The 22,981-nt window shown below is 39.3% G+C and overlaps 2 protein-coding genes and 1 pseudogene across 2 annotated transcripts; all 3 read right to left on the bottom strand.

The window, feature by feature from the left end:
• Positions 1-1,360: 1,360 nt before the first annotated feature.
• LOC138038862 (isocitrate dehydrogenase [NAD] subunit alpha, mitochondrial-like) lies at positions 1,361-20,772 on the bottom strand. The gene is made up of 12 exons (XM_068884935.1): positions 20,620-20,772; positions 20,478-20,513; positions 19,327-19,410; positions 18,559-18,673; positions 17,758-17,815; positions 14,188-14,317; positions 12,461-12,594; positions 11,084-11,186; positions 9,928-9,992; positions 3,272-3,356; positions 2,420-2,572; positions 1,361-1,648 (listed from the first exon to the last, which is right to left on the bottom strand). The coding sequence occupies exons 1-12, from the start codon at positions 20,728-20,730 to the stop codon at positions 1,574-1,576; spliced, it is 1,149 nt and encodes a 382-aa protein (XP_068741036.1). The 5' UTR covers positions 20,731-20,772; the 3' UTR covers positions 1,361-1,573.
• On the bottom strand, positions 5,579-8,855 carry LOC138038253 (zinc finger protein 862-like; annotated as a pseudogene).
• A 958-nt stretch (positions 20,773-21,730) lies between the features above and the next one.
• Positions 21,731-22,264, bottom strand: LOC138033484 (histone H3.3). The gene has a single exon (XM_068881231.1). It carries the CDS (start codon positions 22,262-22,264, stop codon positions 21,731-21,733), a length of 534 nt encoding a protein of 177 aa, XP_068737332.1.
• Positions 22,265-22,981: the final 717 nt, after the last annotated feature.

Genomic DNA, 22,981 nt, shown 5'->3' with positions numbered 1-22,981 from the left:
TAGCCCACTTTCGATATATCAAAATTCAGTCCTAAACAAAAGGCATCATCTCGAGGCTCTGGGGAATAAACCCATACAAATCCTTATATTTGTCCCCCAGGGCCTCGAGATGATGCCTTTTGTTTAGGACTGAATTTTGATGTATCGAAAGTGGGCTATTAACCAATGTCAAAAATACCAAATACTCTTTGTTTGTCCCTCCGAAATTTTGCATAAGCATTGTTTTTATTTTCTCTTGGGACTTACAATGTCTCAAGAGAAACTAGAAACAATGCTTTTTTATGCAAAATTTTGGAGGGACAAACAAATGGTGTTATTGTATTCTTTATATTGGCTGATAGGGAGGCGGTGTGGTCCAGTGATTAGGGCTTTGAGTTTGCATGCGGTTGCTCCAGGTACAAATCCCGTTCCAACCTCTAGTTTGGGTTTGTTTCCAGATGTTCCGGATTCAATTTTAACACGCTTTTCACCACAATTGCTTGTAATCTCGCAATCTGATTGGCTAATTTTCCGTTGATATCATCCAACACGAGACGAGCAAGCGGCGTGACGGTTTGTGGCTGGCGTGTTACGATTTTGGTCACGCTCTGAAATAAAAAATTTCATTGGCGTTGAATAATGTGGCTGCGCCTCGTGAGTCCACAACATTTTGCCCACTGTGATGACGAATATCGTTGTCGATAAGAGTACAGACAACGCTGAACCACTTTCGATTTGATAATTGTAATTAGCCTCCTGCCAGTTGGAGTTCTTAATCATGATCTGTCAAGTTTGAATTGCTTCTTTAGGCTTATTAAATGTGATCTAGCTTGATAGCTAAGTGCACTCCACTATAAAAACAAAGCAAGCAAGCAATGCTCTACACAAGGAAGTCCAGGTTGAGATCTGACTTAAAAGTCAACGAAAAAAACCAGGCAAGTACATTCTTTTGGAACTCCGAAGAGGCTTTTTCAAAAGAACCGGTATTCCACCACAAAGTAGCTTTAGCACAGGTAGCCTGAGAACCAGCAAAGTGAATAGAAACACCTCTGATCGTGAAGGCCGTGCCTGGGTAGTGCTTGGTGTAAGACTGACTTTTATGTCCCATGCCACGCCCTGACGGGGACATAAAGTTCTGTTCCTAAAAATATATTACACGGCATAGCCTTGACTCAAGGAATTAGTGGAGATAGAGGTTTCTCTTGATGAGTTCTTAACTCGTGCTAGCAGGAAAACCCATTGACTCCTGGGGGTTCCCCATTGACGAGTAAAATCGTCTGGTACTAGAGTAAAATACTAAGTATGGCCGGTTTGGGCCGGTTTAGGTATCAAAGGGATAAGGTGGCCGATATCATACATATAAATTAAAGCCATCACAAAATTATTCTCTAAACTCAACTGTAAACTTCTCGTCTATCGTTCAATTTACAAATTTGGCCATCAGCGATTTAACAAAAGACAACCCCAAAAGTTTTTTTTGGGGAAAAGTGAAGCAATTGCAAACTCAAAATGTTTATCAGCAAGTGTCATAAGGCTTCCCGAAATAGTTTCGAATAAATTACATCGATAAGTTCCAAAGCCAGCTGGAAAAGTACTACTCAAGTTTGCGGCAAATTTCTCTTGTAAAGTCTGAGCATGAGCTGCGTCCACCAAGATCCCCCGTCAATACCTGTCAAATACGACAAGAAAGCGCGTGTCGCTATCAATTAGAGAAACTGATAACAAAAAAAAAAACCTATCAGCATAGTTCACTGCTACTCTAGTTTAAATAAATTTGAGTGTAGCTTAGAAAGTTACGATTCAAAGACCCAACATTTCCACACGCCTGTCTAGTGTCTTCATCAGTGGTGATCCTATATTTATCTGAAGTGCGGGCTAAAGGCGAAAGAGAGAAATGATGCTCGCCCTTTTTTTAAGCAATTGTATCTTACAGCACCTGAAAAACTCAGGTGACTTCGACGGGATTCGAACCCATGACCTCTGCGATGATGCCGGTGCAATGCTCTGCTAACTGCATGAGCTATGAAGCCACACAGTTGGAAGCAGGTCAATTTTTTTAGCCCTATTTAGTACATTAGTGGCATTGGAGCGGTTTTCAATTGAGTGTCGAAAGTAATTAGATAATTACTTTGGTTTATGATTACTTCACTCAATAATTGGTTCAAAGTTTTCGCGCCATTTTTTCAACCAATCAGAAGTGAAACCAAAACCAGTCGTAGCTCACGCGTGCCCATTTTCCCGCGCTTTGTGTCGGCTACGTGTAATTACTTCGAGTTTTGATTGGTTTACTGGAATGTCTTCGTCCTTTTTGATTGGCTAAAGTAATTACTTCGGTTTTGGTTTTACGACACTCATTTGAAACTCGCTCTATACAAGTGCTCTTGCAATAACAGTGGGTTACCCCTGATGAAGATATCCTTAAAAGTTAAACAGTGCTCACCATGCCTTCTTTGATAGTTTCCAACACGGCCCTTTCAACCAAATCCGCATGTTTCTGTAGCTTCATATGCCGCAGCATCATAACAGCACTCAAAAGAAGAGCTGTTGGATTCGCTTTGTCCTCGCCTGCGATATCAGGAGCTGTGCCATGTACCTGCGTCCAAAACAAGAACATTCATTTTGGCTCCGGAAGTTCAAAAGCCAAAGTTCAGAGGTGACCGCAAAGTTCCCCAAAGGGGCGAACGGTTCCCTTACAGGCGAGTATCTGTTGATGCCATTGTTTATATTTCAATTCAATAACATAAGAACTTCCTTAAAGAAGCTATCGTGCTGTAAAAAAAATTGGCTACAAAAGTTAAAAAGAACGTGCAAATCTTGATATTATATCTGTAAATTGAAGCCTTTGGGCTTCAGTAATCTGTGAGAGGTTACAACGTTTGCCATTCATTCACTTCTGAGTCTGATTGCATCAGGTGTTTTTTGAACCAACTCCCGAACCAGACATAAGCGTTTTGGGGTCACAGACAGCTACCGGAAGAGAGCTGTTTTGCTTTTGAGTTTTCTGGCATCTACACCACTCCACTCTCATAGAAACGATTTGTCCGAAATTCTCGATGAAACTTCTGCCCTGGAATGAAGAAGAAACACTTCGGGCTGCCATTTGTTACTGAAAAGTACCTTGGCTCGCACGCCCCATATATAGTCGCGCCGGACTCACACGACTGGCCAAGGCACAAACCCCGTTTTGGAAGCCTGAGGCAAGCGATACTCAGATCTGAATGAGTTGATGTCTGTCTACTATAGATGTCTCGGCGAGTACACTGACAATTGTATCACAAATCGCAAGACTCACAGATTCAAATATGGCTACTCCATCTGCTCCTATGTTTCCACTGGGTGTTACACCTAGGCCTCCAATCAAACCTGCACACAAATCACTGTAAAAGAAATGAAGACCTCACAATTTCAGTGCAGAGACTCACTAAAAAATCGCTATGAAGAAGTACGGCTCCTTCCTCGCAATATTTTGGATTGACCAGTGACCCTCTTTGGATGAGTCGTGACACAACACTGCTGGACACTGATTTTTAATGGCGGAGGGGCAAGACTTTGAAAACGTTACATGTACCATACTTTATATTTTGTCAACTCAGTCTATGTAATTATTTAATTTATACTTACACCTTCATTATATTTTACTTTCGATCCCGGCCTTACTGTTACTGTTAACTTTATTTTTACTCTGAGGGAGCCCAATGTCTATAAGCCTCATGGTTTCGTTTTGGGCTTCCTCGCCACTATCATTTGCTTTTGTATAACTGAAAACGTCCATGTAACAAACACACAAACACAAACAGACAGCCGACCTAATTTCAAGTAGATTCACTAATTCACGTCTGTTAATTCCTTATTAAAACACTATTGGCAAAACGAAGCAGCGGAATGGTCATCTAATGCCATGAAATTTGTTTCATTTCCATTACAAGAATCTTCCACACCAACGTTGTTTGCATGTTACCAGGATCTTCCCACCAACGACCCGTGGCTCAGATGTTTAAAGTGCTCCTGTGATAAAAAAATCACCTCCTTTCTTCTTCAGATTTTGAAAGTGCGTTTGTTTAACATCTGACTGGCAAGATTTTGAGCTTTCATTTTTATCTAAAGGCCGTTTACTTTGAGTGTAAATTTTGGATTTCACGACCCGCCATTACTTACTGACCGATTGGACCTCAGATGGTTGGGTCTAGGGAAAAGTGACGTCATGTACTCACTAGCTAAAATTTCAGCGTGTGAATGCAGTTTGTTGTATATGCAAAACGCGAATTTAAAGGTCTGAAAGCCCAAAACTCTCGTGCTGCATATTAATTCTGCGGCGTACACACGCATTGCATTCTTAAACTAGTGAGTATTTGACGTCATTTTCTCCTCGATCCAGCTCTCTCAAGATCTTAAAGTTAGTAATGGCGGACCATTAAAAAGGAAAAATTCCGTCAAAATAAACAGGGTGTCCTTTTTAAATCACGCCTTAAAACTTTGGTCGCTTAGTATTTAGTTAATACAGTTTTGAAATCTAAAGAAAAATCTAAATTGCACTTTAAGCATCGGACTTGCGTGCGGGAGAACGCGGGTTCACAAACCTGGTCGGACCAACACTCAGGTGTTGGAGGAAGTGCTGCCTACGTAATTTCATTTGTAAACTTCTTGGATATGGACTACAAACCATAGGCCCCGTCCCACAACTCTTCCTATTAGTCAACACTGTGGGAAGTCAAAGTACAAACACACCCAACTCGCGAAGAGTAGGGTGTTGGTGGTTTCTCTCTCTTAAGGGCCGGGCTAAACTAGGAAACATTGTTGATGGTTGTAAACCACCACGAAACTGATGTGATATGAGGGACCTTAAGATCTACGCCAAAAATCATAAGTCTTTCTCAATCATTCCGTTTCATTCACGCCCCACAATGTGCGCAAAGTATCCTAAAAAGAAATTGGTACGAGTGGTTACAAAGTGAGAATAGAGAATGAAAGATTCTCTGTTGTATGCTTACGTTGTCGTCAAAACCTCAAACTTGGTGATTTCACGTCGTCGTTATGCAGACCACCGAAAAAATGTGAGCTAAAATCCGTGCTGCACGTGCAGGACGATCATTTTTCCTCTGTTAACCAATGATATCATTGTTTTGAGGTGTTGTTGTTGCCGTCGCCGTCTGAAAATCTTAAGCTCCCTCTGTACGGTCTGCAACGGCGATGTTCAAAATAGAACTTTGCAAACCAAGTTTTTCGCGATTAGTTCATCTCGTTCGCGTCGTACAATGTGGGCGAAGTATCCTGAAACTAAATTGGTACGAGCGGTTTCAGAGTAAAAATAGAGACTGAAAGATTCACATTTGTACGCACGCGCTGTCATTAAAACCTCAAATTTGGTTAACAACTTTGGTGACTTCACTTCGTTGTTTGTGCAGAGTAACGCAAGAATATGTGCTGAGACGCGTGCTAAGACACGTGCCGCACCAGGGCTCGAGACTAACTTTTCAACTTGCTAGCCCAGTGGCTAGTGACAGGTTTGATTCACTAGCCAAAACAGATTTTTCACTAGCCAGACGCAGACATTTGTTACTGTATCGTGAACAAAAAATTCTACCAGACTTGTGAACTCAACTTCTTACTTCTTTTATTCATCTTGTCAATCAGTTTCAGTACCTTTTAATCAAACCAGCCACTATACCATTGAGTATGCTTTACATTTGGAATTTTCATAATAAAACAGACGTCACTAATCGCGCTTATTAAAATCAAACACTATAGATTCCATTCTTCGTCGTCAATGAAGTTCATAATACCGAGAAAGACACTGGTACAAATTTAACATGGCTATTAAACTCTGAAACTGGACGTGAGAACGTGTTTTCAAACCCACTAATCCATGCAAACTTCGCACTTTGAATATACAACAGTCTATGAACACTGCAGTTTAAATACAAAACGGATGCTGCTTTCACTGATTTGAATTTCAAGGGGTTGGAACTTAAATAACTCACTAGAGAATAGACAACTTATTTTAACTACATCACTTATTTATCAAGTTGCACTGTATAAGTTAAACATTGTAGTTTGGTCACCTTGCTCTCTCCCCTGAGTCAAGCCACCTGGCAACGGCCAAAGCTGAGTGATAATGCTCTGGAGAAACACCATTAATAGAAATGCGCATGAGTGCTTCCACAGAAGAGACACCAAGTGTTGACCGGAAGTCACACATGATCCCGTTGAGACATGAATTGCCTCTCTCGCAGCAGGCAGTTTGGACGGGGATAACAAGACAAATTTCGATGACCAACAGGAAATTGGGGAAGCGTTCCCGCACCGGAAACTTGCCCTTCCAGAACTCAGTGGTACTGTACTGCAGCTCTGTCATCTCCCTCTGCAAATGCATCTTGATCTCCATCCACTCATCAAGACAGGACTGTAAGTTGAAGTGGTGTTGGTCGAGTAGAGCCTCAAAATGATGAGATAAAACCTGAATAGCATCTTCACCATAGACGAGAAGCTACTGTCTGTTGTTTAAAGGCCATGATTTGTGATCTGTCAAAGTTGATGCTTCATGCAAGATTGGATCATCACCAGGACCTCGGAATCTCTCGGTGATAAATGCTGTGGCTTTGTTAATGATTTCATCTTTGCTGCTGGCAAAGGATGCTGTATCACGCTATCACGTAAGTCTAAAGCTCGCCTCAAATGGGGTACCCATCTGGTGCCATCTGCCTTCACCGCTTTGTACGCCCTAACTTGCATACTTTCTGCCAACTCTTTCAACTCACGAACGGCCTAAGGGGAATAATGATAGACTAAGTGCTTCCATATCCCTTGGAGCATAGTCTTAGCCTCTTCTAGCTCTGGAATAGCCTTAACAGTATCTGCAAAGGCCAGCTCTAATCGGTGAGCTGTACAGTGCACCTTGATCAGGTGAGGGATATCGCGTTTCAGCAAGGCAAAAACTCCCCCTACTTGTCCAACCATTACAGCTGCTCCATCAGTGCCAAGAGCGACCACTTTTTCCTTCCAGTTGTCACACACATCCCTAATAGCACTGTTAACAGCTTCAGTTATACCCGGGGCTTTGGCATTAGGGCAAGGCCTAAGCCTTACAAATGTATTAACTGGTTCTCCATCTTTCAAGTAACGCACATAGACATCCTCAACTTCCCGAACACCCACATCTGTTGCACTGTCTGCCATTACACCCAGAAATTTTGCTCTTTGCAGTTGCTCTCCAATCTCGTTCTTAATCTGATCAGATATGGCAACTATAAAATCTTTGCAAGCTTTATCATTTCTGTAAGTCTGTCCTAGCTCAACTGCATGCTTTTCTTCTAATGGACAAAGATGAGGATACGTTGTAAATGGCATTTCCATTTTTGCAACAAAGTATACTATATCGAAACGTTTTTCAAGCTTTAAAGCTACCTCTTTGTTCAGTTGTCTCAATGCCCATGGGATGACTGCTTCTCTTGGGTTGGCTGCAATTCGGAAGGTATCTGCAGCTCTCTGGTGTCCAACGGATCCTGCGTGGCTTCTCAGAGAATCTAACCTGAAATTTACACAGCCGCCTGAAACAAACGCCGAGGACGAATCTGATAAATTGGGCCTATCCTCACACACTGAGCAGAACATTGCCCCATCTCTATGGTATACCCATGGAAAGTCAGTCTTACATGAGGGCAAAAACTTTCGTTTCGACTGAGGAACTTTGCCTTCTTCGATGGGCCTCTCGTGAACTTTTTTGGTGTTGTACTTTTCTGAGCTCTTTTACTTTCCATCCGCAAGATATACTCTAATATCCGTCATCGCATCAAGTCAAGTAAATGCTGGCCTGTGTAGCTTGCAGTATGCTTTGAATGAACAACTGATAAGTACAAAGTTTTCGTGCCCTTGGTTCTCACAGAACCGCCGTCAAAACGTCGGAATTGGCGCCGCCGAAAAACATTCTTTTCTTTCAAAATACCGATTCACGATTTTCACGAACAAATAATTCGTTCCTCCTTAACTCTATACGTTGCAAACATAGGCATCGATCCTATCATTATGGGCGTCGCTCAACAACGAAAACCGAAGTTTTCGCTTCCGTGAGAAATTCTCACAGAACTTTGCAACTTGCCGCCGAAAAGCATTCCATTCTTTCAAAATGTCGATTCACGATTTCTCAAGAACACAATAATTCGTTCCATCTTAACTTTATTATACGTTGCAAACATAGGCATCGATATTATATCGGCATCATTCAAATTTTTGAACAACTGCGAATTTTGAAAGTTTTTGAAAGCGTGCATGAGCCGGCAGGTCTAATTTGCAGGTCGCAGGTTGCAGGTCATTGTTTCACCAATTAATTAGGTTTAAACAAAGGTTTTTAGGCCTAAGGTTAGCTTTTATGAATGTTTAGGATACTTTCTGTATTAGTGAAACAATGACCTGCAACCCGCGACCTGCGACTTGCGACCTGCATGATTTCACACATGACTAATTATTAGCGGCAAACAGTTCGTTTGTCGTTAAAAACAAACAAAAAAGTCAATCATTCTTTCCCATTTTAGTAAAGCCCTTGTTTGAGCCAATAAATTATATATGACATTTATTACAGCCGATGTTTTAAATTCTACACGCTTTGACTCAATTTCTTTTTGTGAAAAAATTGAAATTAACTTTTAATTGGTTTCCTCTGGGTTTCCAGTGCTCACAAATTTTCACTAGCCAAAATGGCTAGTGAAACGCAAAAACCACTAGCCAAAACGGAATTTTTACTAGTCTGGGGCTAGTTGGCTACCGTTAGTCTCGAGCCCTGCCGCACGATTATTTTTCTTCTTTTAACCAATGATATTGTTGTTTTGTGGCGTTGTCGTTGACAACCACGTCGTAGATCTTAAAGCCACTATAACCATCACCATTGTAGCCAGTTCAGACCCTTATGTCCAGGGTTGTAGCACAATGACACACATGAACTTCGGTGTGGACAACACAACAGACTTAAGCTATACCTATTTCTCTTTACAACAGTAAGCTCGGGTCAAATAGGTTTAAAATTAGCTGACGGTAAGGCAGAAAGGGACACCAACTAAACAGTAACTGATCGAAGTCTTAAGCCTTGATTTCAAAAGACACCTCTTTAGTTTAAATGGAATTTTCCTGTTTAATGGTCCGCCACTACTAACTTTAAAATCTTGAGAGAGCTGGATCGAAGAGAAAATGACGTCAAAGACTCCCTAGTTTAAGAATGCAATGCGTGTGTACGCGGATGAATTGATATGCAGCATGGAGTTTCGAGCTTTCAGACTTTTAAACTCGTGTTTTGCATATATAATAAGCTGCGTTTACATGCTAAAATTTTAAGCTAGTGGGTAACTGACGTCACTTTTCCCTAGATCCAACCCTCTGAGGTCCAATCGGTCAGTGAGTAATGGCAGACCGTGAAATCCAAAACTTACAATCAACGTGAATAGCCTTTGGATAAAAATCAAAGCCTAAAATCTTGCCACTCAAGTGTTAAGCAATTACACTTTCAAACTCTGAAGAAAAAAAAGAGAAGTGATTTTTTGATAATAGTAGCACTTTAACCCTTGTAGGATACAATACAATACAATACAATATTATTGAACACTCCCCATAGGGGCTTTTCAGGGCCAATGAAACACAATCATGACAGAACAGAACATTCAACAAAAACTGTTAAGAACCCCAACTGGTCGGAGCCAAGCTAGTTGCCTATTTACAAGTGCAGCTGAGAAGTTGAACCAGAGACCACCAGAACAAATTCAACCAGTGCTCAGATTGCATCTTGAACCAGTGATGCAGGGATCTCAAGGCAAGTGCCCTAACCACTGCGCTGCACTGCCTTCTACAGGATTTTACTCTCCCTAAAGCCAGATGATTTAGGTACTCATCAATTGGGGTCAGTTTATAGTGACTGGGTTAACACTATGAAAGAACAACTTAAAGAACTCGTCAAGAAAATGCATATACCTTAGGATATCCCCATATAGGTTTGGCATCACCATGACATCAAATTTTGTAGGATCTGTTACAATCTGACAAAAAGAAGCAGAAATGTTCTCAATAAGCGAAACACACACCCTCTACATGCATTGAAAAATCTTGCTGCATTCTTGAAGCATACCCTGGAGAGCTTTCGATTCTAGGATGAGAACGACTATGAGTACGAGATTTCTCATAGAACAGTGAATGCATGCAAACCAGCGCCATTTTAGTGCGAGGTTTTGCAAAAATGTCTTCATGTCAAAACAAGTCAACAACAGCAGCTTTGGCAATTTTTGACCACCAAAAAGGCCCAGTTGCAAGAAATAAGAATAACTGAGTAACCTATACTGCTACCAAAGACTAAGATTAATCGTACGGGTTATAAATTTCTTGGTATTTTCGCTAAAAACGGGCAGTCCAAATTCGTTCTTATTCTCATCCTCGTCCTAGAATCTGAAGGTCCCTACTGATTCAACACATCACGACTTTGCGCCATTGCACTAAACTCTTTATTCAGAGTATCCTTCAGGCCTCAGTTGTTCAAAGGCCAGATAACTTTATCCGGTGGGTGAGTCACTATTTGTCAGTTTCAATTCCTGCAAGGATTTCAGTATTTTTGCCCTTGTAACTGTGACTGTGCACACTCCAAGCATGTCTACGTCTCAGGTTAGATTGAACAGTTCCATAGCCCATCAATTGATAAAAGTCCAGTGGGTACATGAGAAAACATTAGAAAAACAAGTGGAAGAGAAGCATCACTGTGCAAACCAGTTTGTCTGTACTGTTCCAAGAAATCAACACACTCATGCCTCTTCCTTGTTTGGCCAAAAGACTGATGACTGCCAATTTTGATTTAAAAAAGGCAAAGTGTGTGATGGTGTTGAGATTTGATTAATTTCATTGCACAAAATATTTTGAGCAGCCAGCTGTTTCCTAAATTCACCTTTCAAAATAACTATTACTTTAAGTCAGTCCGGTTTACAACACTGTGCTCAAAAAACAGTTCTTTTAGTCTCCAAAAATACTAAAGGCTTTTTAGGTTTTTTATTTGACTTAAATCATAAAAACTCTGGAACCAGATGGATTATATTGTTAGTGTCAAACCTGTTGTGGAATATTGATTACTCATCCTCAAACTTACATTAAGACAGGTTGTATCTAGGTACATCTCTTTGTAATTGATATCTTTGTTTTTCTCAGCAGCCTCCCGGCAGCATTGTAGGAATAGACCATCTGAAAGTCGCCTAGAAAAAACAAAATAACGAAAGAAAAGTTTCCTAAAAGAAAGACTGCATGGTGCATGTCAAATATTGTGTTAATTACCTAAGTTTCTGCCACCATCCAGCCCATGACACACTAAGGTTCTGTAAGTATCAACCATTTCAACCACAACCAAGTCGAAACAGTTGACCTTAAAATTCAATGTCCCCCTTTTTCAATTATTATTGTTTCCATTTGTTCTGTGGTAATAGTCATTTATGTTTACAGTTATGTCTTTAACAGCCATTCCTGACTATAATATAAAAGCAAACAAAAAAGACTTTTGGTGCTTACCATCACTTTCAACAATAATATTTTTCAACCACATTCAGAGCTGGCTGAAAAGATGTCCCCACAAACCATAATTCTAGAAAAGCTAATCAACCCCACCAACATAAGAATGGTTGATTGCAATAGTTGTAGAACATGACCTGACGTTCAGGAGAACATGGATATTTTTTCTAAGTACTCTCAAGTCACCATAAACCTCTTTGTTGGTAAACCAGGATTAAAGAGAGGTTGTTAACTCCCCCCCCCCCCCCAAGTGGATTGATGAGTAAAATTGTCTGGTGTTAGACAGAGTAACATCTATTAAGTTTCAATCCTAGTAGTCAGTGGGTTAACAATACAGTGGTTTGTATTCTGTGAATGAAATGATATATGAAATGAATCGCATACCAAACTGCGGATATGAAATCAAGTAAAGCTATGATCCTTGCAGCTATGGATGCAATTTTAGCAACTGCGTAGAGAAGAATGAAAAATTGCTAAAATTAAGTGTCTATAGATAACTGCGAGGATCATTAGCTTTACTTGATGGTCTATATTCGCCAGTAAATGACCTTAGGTGTTAGTCATTTACAAATGCATCCCTAAATAAAGGCTGTTTGCCTAAGACACCCAGAAGTGCTCATTTTAGGTTGCCAGGTCCTAGATTGAGATGACACTATGCCTGGCAAATCCCAGCTCCAATCTTATCAAGATCTCTTATTTGATATAAGGCTTCAAATTCACAACTTTGGGTTCTCTGTTAAAATTAATTTAACTCAGCATTCAGAGGTGCAACTATGGGGAGGGGGAGGGGGACAGATCAGACAAAAAGTGAGAGGGACAGAAATTCCCTGTGATACCAATATTGATTTTACTTTATAAAATTTAATGTCCCAAAAGGCAAGCCACTGCTTTAATGGGAGTCCCTGACCTCAATCCTCAAATACCTGTAACAAGACTACATCTGGCACTTCTGGTAATAACTCACATGATGTTTGCCTTGTGGACAGCTGTAACAGTGTGTCTGCCATTTGCCTTAGCAAAGTCAAAGGCAAAGTCTGCCACACGCTGAGAAGCTTCCTTTGTTATAAGTTTAATGCTCTGCACAACACCATCGACTACCTGTAGACAAAAAACACTGTTTTGTTCAAACTTAAAATAGATTTAAAGCGGTCAAGGAAAGAAGCAATCAACTAACATATGATACTGAAGATGAATCACAATTTTTTAGCCCAAAACATCATTACAGTTCATGAAAAAACTTACTAGGCTGTCCCCTTTTTTTCTATGTTTACCATCGAATGGGTTTCCTTATCCTAGTCGGTTGGTTGCAGTAAAAACGAACAAAAAAACAAAGAAAAAGAAAATGAGAAGCACTTAAAAAAAAGGTTTCAAGTTCGGAAAGAATTGAGTGACGGGGCAGGGAGCAGAAATGAGTAGAGAGTTGTAGCTAAAAAAAAGGCCCCTCCTGTGGAAAAATGGGGTTGATTATAATTATTGAAACTGAAAATCTGTACTGACAAAGCTAATGTTTATATTTCAGATAAAACATTAAAAGAAGGTTTTACGAAGTCAATACCTTCCTCAAAGGTCCTTTTTTTGAAAATTCTTGAAAAGATATGGGTCAGTTGGACCATGGTAAACAGAAGAAAAAAGGGTTTGGCTAAAGTAAGTAGTTGTGAAGAAGCCTGCAAAAACTCCAGGATCACTAAAATTAAAGGTACTAAGCCATCTTTACTAAGTAAAGAATGAGCTTCATAGCTAAGTGGTTCAAGTGCAATGTTAAACTCCTTTACATGGCCACAGGTTACAGTCCTACACAAGCCTGGATTTGTTTCCATAAATTGCAATGATCTTTCACTTGACAAAAAATATTGCAAACAACGTTACAAAGGCAAGGATGCACACTCAAGTGATGAAAACGTTGGGCCCTAGGGATCCCCACGCCGCTAAGTCACCTCAGTCTCTTGCACCAACTTTCGCGTGGCCAGTTTGCAAAAAATTGTTTCGAAGCTCTTCTGTCAAACAGGAACGCTTTGTACGCAGGCTAACTTAGTTTAATTTCCAATTTTAAGCCTATTAGCTTTCAATCATCGATGAAATGATATATGAAATGGATCATATATGAACTGCAGATATGAAATCAAGTGAAGCCATTATTGATTTCATATCCACAGTTCATATATGATCCATTTCATATATCATTTCATCATTGATTCATTCCTCACAGGAACATTAGAACCCAGAAATGACCAGCTCCCAACGTCAGGCTTCATAGCTCAGTTGGTTAGAGCGTCGCACCGGTATTGCAAGGACACGGGTTCAAACCTCATTTAAGTCCTGAATCTTTCAGGCTTCTTTACACAATTGCAAAAAATTGCGTTCACAACTGCGAGGATCATAGCTTCACTTGATAGCTTTCAATTGATAACAAGCCAATAATTGTTAGTCATCTAAGACTGATAAATTCTTGGGTGACAAAAGTGCTAATCCCACACAATCTTTGTAAAATTTCAAATTTTCAAAGCATCATTGCTCACAGATGATCTGGTATATCAGGATCAAATTTTCAGGAAGAGTTCACTATGCAATGCACTTTCAACATTCAGTGCTTTATTCTTGGCTAACTGACCTTATCTTTACTGAGAACTTGTCAAAAGATACAGTGAAACCCCAACTTAACAAACAAAGAGCCTAGTTTCCGCTGAATCTTACCACGTGTTCTATGCCACTGTATTCACCCTCCGTGTTTTCTCTGATTGTGACCAAATCAACATCACTGTATGCTGTTGGATAGCCCTCTATAGACTTGCAAGGCCGTACATTGGCATATAGACTAAAAACTCTGCACAGAGAAAATAATCATATTTACTGATCATTTGAAACAAACTAATTATATTTACATCTATTAATGTCTCTGTTCCAAGTATGTTTGTGTGTTAACTACTAGACATTTACATTGACTCCAGTTGGTGTTAATGGGGGAGCACTGCCTTGTGTTAGGTTAGCCTGTGCGACTTCCGATGATTGTGTAACAAAGGAACCTCACTTATCCCCCCAGCACTATGAGCTGAATGCAAAACAGCACATTCTTGAACGGACAAGAGTACCGGTTAGCAGGCAACGCAGCCAACAAGCTTTGGAGAAGTTGCCGTGCAGACTTAACCAGCCGCACCAAACAGGAGTGTCCCGGGTTTATTGAAATGCATACAAGGCCCCAACCTCGACTCCAAAGGGAGGGAGGAAGGGGAAACCACAATATATCGAGTGCTAAATGCAGTGAACAACACAACATAAGTGACCTCTAAATAGTTTCCTTAATATGCTTTTATAGCCAGACAAATGTCTGCTGGCATGGCCAGTCAGAAGAGATGTACTACAAGTGAACTTAGTGTTACTGGTGGCAATTCTTAGCCATGAATTGAGCTCTGAAAAAAAGCGCCAATGCTGTGGATCGTGCTAGCTTGCTAGCGACAACAAAGCCACAAAGTTCAAAGCTAGAATACAATAAATCCTTCGTGTTTGCTGACCTTGCCAACGAGAGAGTACAATCACTACATTGAAAACAGAGCCACCATGAAAGGTTTTACAGATAATAGAGTCATGATCCATTAACTACATTTTACTTGTGTGACAGTAAAATTGCCATTATAACTGTGATTGAAACAAAAGTTGCACAAGAAACAAGAGACCCAGAGCTTAAGGCAGCAGAAAACATCATGACAGAATAATCAGAATAATCAGAATAATCAGCAAACACGATTTTAACCAACGCAAACGAAAACTTTGTATACCGGTAATTAATGAAAACTTCAGCTTCCTAAAGCAGTGGTTTCAATAAGCACAGCTGACAGCCACTGAAAAGCAGTGACTACTTCACTCAGAGAAGTCAGCTCCTTTTTTCCCCCTAAACTAAAGTAATAGACCCCTTTAGCTTGTATGTTTTGTTTTCCCATTTCTCAACATATTATGACGTAATGTTACTCTAGGGAACAGTTTCATTCAACTGTCGTCTTATGCACGTGCATATGAATGCACAACTTATGAAAAAATGAAAGGAAAATTCCCTTGGTCTGAAATGGGAAAACAAAACCTACAAGCTAAAGAGGTCCATTAACAATATATTGTTGGGGGACTACTTTGTATATTTTGAAGTGTGAAATGCTTTCTTCTTAAAAACTAAAAAAATTAATTAATTAAAAAAATTAACCTATTGACTCCAAGGAGTGAAAGTTACTCAGGGTTTTCAATAAGGGCCGCTTTCGTTGGCTATTACATTTGAAGTGTGACAAAAACAACATTTTCAGTCACGACAGATAAAATACATTAAATTTTCATGCAGCTAATAGAATGCAAAGGAGCCTTAAAGTGGGTATATCATCACTGCTAATTTAGCGTTTATGTACTCTCTTTCTCTCTCTAAAAGAAAAAGCCGAAATTTAATGGTATCAGTGTTCTGTTCAAATACCCTAATTTGTGCTCCAGAATGCAGGAAATGCATTCCAAGGGGCCAAATTTTCAAAATTTTCTGGAAAAGGATGCCCCTGCATCCCCTACAAGCTCATGCTTTCGGCCCTCGAAAAACGTGTTGTCCACTCTCCTGTTACCGGTAATAATATAATTATTTTCTGTGTCTAACACCTCTACATCCACTAAAAAACTATGTGGTGTTGCTAAAACGAGGATAAGGGTAAGGGAAAGGTTTATTAGTGTTAGCCTACAGTGTAACCTACATGTAGACCTAAAATCCTGTTTTGAGGACACACGATATGGTTTCCAGTTTTGATGGCTGAAACTCAGTTTGGGACACTCGACGAATTTGGCCGAATATAACGTTAGCTAGACAGTAAATAAGTTTACCTACATGTAGGTCTAGACCTGTCCCCTCTTAACCCAATGATTCCTAGGAGTGAGACTTCATAGATTTTATTGTCTAACCCCAGATGATTTTACTCCTTAATGAGAGTCAGGAGTCAATGGGCTCAAGAAAGATTTTTTCAAACCTAAGAGTAAAATTTAATTGGACTTTAACAAGTCAGGTTACCCTACTCAAACCAGCCTCAACTTCAAATTTTATTGAAACCTCTGCCAAAGAACTGCTTTTAAGACTCTCTATCTATCAAGCATGTTCGCCGGCTTGGAGGTTTCGTATGATATGAAACCTCCATTTTTCCGTCGTTGCGTTGATCCTTCATTAAATCATTTGTTATCGAGTCATCCATAGGGATTTGTTCTTACTTAGTGCTTCTTATTACAGCTACATTATTGTAGTTTATTAGGAGATACATGTAGATACAGGTACTTTGTCGTTAATTACAATTTGCAAGCGTTTTAACATGGGTTGAACCACTGAGCAGTTGAACGAACGCTGAATTCCGAAAAATCTCCCTAGAAGGCCTCAGAGACTTGAGCCGCTTTAAAGCAGTCTATTCACAGAAATCAGTTCAAGATCACTTAGAGACCTTATTGATTCATGGGGATACCACAAACTGTAAACCAACAGAGAGTTTGCTGAAGTCTTTTCGCAGTAAGTCGGGTGACATTTGTACAGCTTGTAATCTCTTATTTGGATAGTTAGCGTGACTCATCTTAATCTTACATGTATTTTCGAGACTTTTTTGGAATTCTAATTCTTGTTTCATGCAACATTTGGATGAGCTAGATGCTTTTGTTTCTTCAGCATCTAAAAGCATTCCTGAAAACATTCCTGAATTGAATAATGCCCAATTTGTTGTGTGACTCTTTGACGGCTACATTTTTAGTGAACAAATTTACCAGGAAGAGTATGATCCATGAATAATTTTATCAAAGTTTTTTTTAATTGTCAAAGACAAAATAAACCAGTATTTTTTCCAACAACAGAGATCAGTATTAAATGTACTTTATTGAAATTTGCTCTTTATTTAATATACAACCTGTATTTCTGGCAACGTGAGCCGCGTAGGTGACAAAATCATTCCGAAATACATGATATTTTATTAGTCCAAGAACAGCAGTGGTGCTTTATTCATTCCAAATACATCTTTTATTTGACTGGCCAGCTTTCTAGTATTCCTCTGTATCTTTTTGCTGCCTACATGTATTTCTTTCCCACTCGTTACTTCAACCCAAATGAAAACATAAACAAAGGTGCCCAAAGCATCTCGGTAGACAGACAGTCTTTAATTAAAGACAACTTAACATGGCTGTTTGTTTTGCTTCTGGAATTTGCTGAATTTTGATTTTAAAAGGCACTTCTTGAGCAAAAAGTCACTTACCATGGCAATACATTTAAATCAATCATACCTCCTGAGGGTCAAGTTCATAGACACATGCCCTTTGCCAATCTTGGTCTCCAGTGGTCCTGTCAAAATAAAAATAATAACATTTGTTATTTGTGATAGTAAAATACTAATAATTAAAAAAGGACACTGGGCAAAAACAGCCCTGCAAGTGACTTTTTGGGTGATTTTTTGATTTTGCTCTCAAGTGGCTTTGGCATGTTATGAACAATAAGCAAAACATAAGTGCTCTAATTAAATTGCTTTGACTGGTTTGCTCTTGGGTTTTAGGGGAAATAATGCCTGTATTTCTTGTAATTAGATCACTGCTGCGTCATCCAGTGCATCACAAAACAGATTTCTTTTATAACAGGAGAAATGATTGTTTACAACACCACTTCATGTGCATGAGGAAAGCACTCTTTGCCATGTTAGTTGTCATTTAATATTTAAGGACGGTGCCTACTATTGTTATTGCGCATACGTTCTGCTTATCCTTACAATAATCACATTACTTTTTCCACTGCCAATCACAACACAGACAAGAGCATCACTACATTTGTTTGAATTTCCAACCGTCACTAATATTGACTCTGAAGATGACTTCCGCTCAGGTTGTTGAAACGTATCAGCAGTCCTTCTCCAGACTCCTTTCACCCAGACGATCAAAATTAATTCCATCAAGGTACTGTATGTCACGTACTCCTGGGTTCAAACCATTTTCTATTTTAAAATTCAGTCTACAGCTGCAAAGTGCGAATTATAAGAGATCACACTTTTACAATCCAAACTATGAGAAAGGTTACTGGTTGTTTTTGTTCATTACCTTTGAGACCAATCTTGTTTTTATTCATTGAATTTTTTGCTGCAGCCGGTATTGTGGTTTGACCATCAGGCAGAAGAATAGGCGTCACTGTCACTTCTTCCCACTCGATGGGAACCTACAATATAGGTGTTCAAAAGTCACCATTACTAAAATGATGCATATGTAACAAGGTGAGTTTTGGGGATATTTTTATCATTGACCTAAATCCTCACATCACGGTTGAAACGTAATGGTGCCTAACATTTCGAATGAAATGTCATAGGAAAAAAACCTATTGTCTAATGTTTGGTGATCTGCATTGATTTGATTTGATTTCATTGATTTGAGCTAAGCGTTATGTACTTCAGACTTTTAAGTAGGTAGTTACCGTTATTGTTATTATTATTATTATTATTATTATTATTATTACTAAACTCAATTAAGTACAAACAAGCCACTAACAATGGTTAAGTAAACAAGATCCCTTTGATTCACAATGTTACAAGTTGTACTATTTCCTCAAACAGTTTTACAGTTTCGTACAGTGACATCTCTTCTACAACATTTATCTGTCTAATCAAACAACGAAAGACAGAATGACTGTAAAAGTTGTGATGTTTGTTTACAAGTCCTGCAAACTCACTTCCACAACTTGAAGACAGCTATCTCTCCATGGATTCTTATCTCAATGTGATCGAGATCAAACCGCGACCATCATAAACTTGCCAGAACATTGTTGTCAAAACAAACTTGTAAAGATTAAAAAGAAAATGCAAAGCTTAAACAAACCTCAGCTGCTGCAAATACATCTTTGACAGCATTAGAAATTTCTGGACCAATTCCATCCCCAGGGATTAGAGTTACCTTCTGGGTCTGGAAAATGAAACAATGAGGAACAAAAGTGATGATATCCAACTTTATAATTCAACCACTGATTTTCACACAACTTTACTAGCTAAATTACGTCACATGGAACAAATATCACGTAATAACCCCCTGTCTGCATTGATAGTTGTTCATTAAGCTAAGAAGTGCCAAGTTTTCTAGTTTTTTTTTTATCTAAGAGGCATCGCGAGAGTTTATTTCACAAGACGGTCATTTTTTGGGATCTCTCAGCTGTGAACCTGAAGGGGTCTGTTTAAAATCTATCTATGTGTTGTTAATGTATTTGTGACCCATAATTCTTTGCTTGTGGAGTTTGATCGGAGTTGGATCAAACATGTTTTAACCGTTTAGCCACTCACTTACACATCAGCATGTTTCGTCACCAAACAATGTTTGATACGTGTTGTTTAGTCACCAAACATTTTCGTTTGGCCAGGCCCTAAGGTTTGCCAATTTGAAGGTTTTGGGTTGTTTTAGTATAGGTAAAACAATGACCTGTTACGAGTGACCTGTGTTTTTTTAAGGACGGTGCCTACTATTGTTATTGCGCATACATTCTGCACATCTCGAGATAGTCGGATTTCCTATGGGTGTTGCTTATTAATACAGGGATATTTTTGCGTGGTTTAGAACTATGTGGAGAAAGCAGATCTTAGCAAGTGCTCTTGGTACACAAAAAGAAAATTGGGGGTAACCACGCATTTTTCAAAGACAATAAAGCTTCAATTTGGAAAAGAACACCATACATTGCTTTGTATTTTAAAGCTTTTTACAAATATTGTTGATTAATTATCTTCGAAAAGTGCGTGGTTACCCCCAATTTTCTTTTTGGATTTCAATAACACTTGTTAAGACTGTTAAGATCTGCTTTTCCCGGATATTCAGTAAACCGCGCAAAAATACCTGTGAATTAGTAGGCACCGTCCTTAAACCTACCGGCTGACTCTTCCTATGCATGTAGGTTAACTTAGTCCTCAGACCTGCCAATTTCCATATCAGATCAACGCCAAATGCATAAAGAAATTCAATTTCTCCTTAACGTGTAAATGAATTACCTGTGTACAATATCGTCTCCTCGATTCACCCGCAACCTAATAGAAATCAAACGATTTAACTAACTAAATTAAACCAATACAATATATATCGACAAGAAACACACATCGTAGCCTTTAAATGCCAAAATAACATAACTCTTACACAGATCTGTCTCTGCAAGTTATGGAAATCTGTTTTTCTGATTCCTTTTGAGACTTTAGTGAGAAAAACCGGCGACGAAAACCTCAAGTTTCTTAACTTGATAGCCGCCATATTTACCGAGCGCTTTTGAAAAAATACTGGTGCCGATAGTCCGATGAAATTCCGAACAAGTGACGGAAGATAACGAAAACAGGAACCACGCTTCATCTCATGGGACTTCTCGAAGGTTATTTTCATTACTCCTGTTCGTTAGAAGTAAAGACAGCTTATATTGCCCACCTTCGTTTTTGAGTAACAATCTAATTACGTGCCCCTATAACGCGTCCAGTGACGAACATTTTTGTTTCCGTGCAGTTGAAGTGAAACAAAGAGTAGTCACAGCTGTCATACTACGTTTTAGTAAAATCTCATTGGAATTTATGCGAACAAGCCAGGCGAATTCCCGATTTTGTGATGGACCCCATCCCTCGAAAAGGTAAAATTATACGCCTTTCCTCATTCAATATGGCACCCACCCTTCGATTTACGATATAGACCGCATTTGTTGAGAATTTACTGCAAGTACGCATCAGGTTGAAGTCCAAGCCCGGTGATACAACGAAACAGTCAAGCAGATGAAATAAGACAAATTTATTGTCTCTTAAATACAAGGTTGGTTAAAAAGTCGTATATTACAGTGTTCGTTACAAACTACACACTAGGGTTGGATACTTCAGTGACTGCAGATTTTATTGTTCCACATAGCAAGGTAAAGACTTACAATGTAGATTGTTGTAACATGCCGTTTCAGCCATGAAACAAAAAAGGTCTATTCACATTTCCTATGTCACATTTATCGCGCCAAAAATTAATTTACAAAAGTTAACCAGGTACTGGAAATAAAACTGTTAAAACTAGTTTACATCTGAACATCGACAGCAGAGAAACAACTTGTGAATGATCACGACCGGCCTTCCGAGAAAAAAAAAAAAACAAATAGCGAAAGAGTTCACGTGAAACGAACATTTTTGAATAGTAACATCACTAGCGCATGTATATAATATATAAAAGAGTTCAGTTTCTTGGTGAATTCTTCAAGTTCAATAAAATTTACTGTATACGCATAGACTTTTCAAGCACGTTCTCCCCTGATTCGGCGGGCAAGCTGAATATCCTTTGGCATAATGGTGACACGTTTAGCGTGGATAGCGCACAAGTTTGTGTCTTCAAAGAGACCAACCAAATAAGCTTCGGCAGCTTCTTGAAGGGCACCGATGGCTGCACTTTGAAAGCGAAGGTCAGTCTTGAAATCCTGAGCAATTTCACGAACAAGTCGCTGGAAAGGGAGCTTTCTGATCAACAATTCCGTTGATTTTTGGTACCGACGAATTTCTCTCAAAGCGACGGTTCCCGGCCTATAACGATGAGGCTTTTTCACACCACCAGTAGATGGAGCGCTCTTGCGAGCGGCTTTGGTCGCTAGTTGTTTCCTTGGAGCCTTTCCTCCGGTAGACTTCCTAGCCGTCTGCTTTGTACGAGCCATAATATTCTTCTCTCGTCCTAGCGTGGATCCCGGAAAAACCTTACTTACGCACCCGTTAAAAATACTCACTGGCGTCAAATTGTAAGTGCTTGAAAGTTTATATGCAGATTGTCTTCTCCTCATTGGTCACTTTTGCTGCTCATTGATTGGTCAATCTGCTCCACTGCTAGCTTTTGATTGGTTATCTTCGATCCGAGCGAAAGTCAAGCTCGCTTGTCTTGATGTATACCTTTTTTGCTCACACGCCACACTGGGTTATTGGATGATTTCTGTAAAATTTGTACTCAGAACACGACTCTCTTTGCTGAACATTGGCTCTGACACTTGGGCAAACAACATTTCAAAATGAAGGAAACCCTTGATGACTGTACAAGGTACAATGCAATTTGAGGCTCAGAAAACGCAGGATACTTTGCACTTCATTTTTGAGCTAAAATTCTCTCGAATAAACTTTTGTGTACAGTTATAGAAATATAAGAGCTTGTTTGCTTTCTCGGTGTGCTTGTTACCTGAAAAAGTACGTTAACTGCTTACTACTTTATACACCGCAACATACGATAATTCACTTCACGAAAAAAATATATTTCCTGCAATGATCTTTCAGTATTTTTGCGTTGGTGTGGTTTAGAGGTGTGTGCAATAGTTTTTTGATAATACCGATGACTTTTCTTAATTTCTTTTCCCATTCAATCACTTCTATCTACCAACCAAAGGCCTTCTTAAAGGTCATTCTTTTTAGCTGTCAGATGTATATCTCCTAACTTAGTTGTAAGTAGCATGTATTTCTGTGATAATTGCAAGATGTTTATAGGGAACAAACATTGCTTTTGTTATTCAAAT

The sequence above is a fragment of the Montipora capricornis genome, chromosome 2 (genome assembly GCF_036669925.1).
Source record: "Montipora capricornis isolate CH-2021 chromosome 2, ASM3666992v2, whole genome shotgun sequence".
Lineage (NCBI taxonomy): Eukaryota > Metazoa > Cnidaria > Anthozoa > Scleractinia > Acroporidae > Montipora > Montipora capricornis.
The sequence above is the reverse complement of the archived record's forward strand: the minus strand, read 5'-3'. Positions and strand labels throughout refer to the sequence as shown.

Coding starts and splice junctions, on each gene's coding strand:
- LOC138038862 (XM_068884935.1), bottom strand. CDS start 20,730: ATGGCGGCTATCAAGTTAAGAAACTTGAGGTTTTCGTCGCCGGTTTTT. Junction 19,411..20,477: donor GGAGACGATATTGTACACAG/GTAATTCATTTA, acceptor TTCATTTTCCAG/ACCCAGAAGGTAACTCTAAT. Junction 1,649..2,419: donor AAACTATCAAAGAAGGCATG/GTGAGCACTGTT, acceptor CGTATTTGACAG/GTATTGACGGGGGATCTTGG.
- LOC138033484 (XM_068881231.1), bottom strand. CDS start 22,264: ATGAGGAGAAGACAATCTGCATATAAACTTTCAAGCACTTACAATTTG.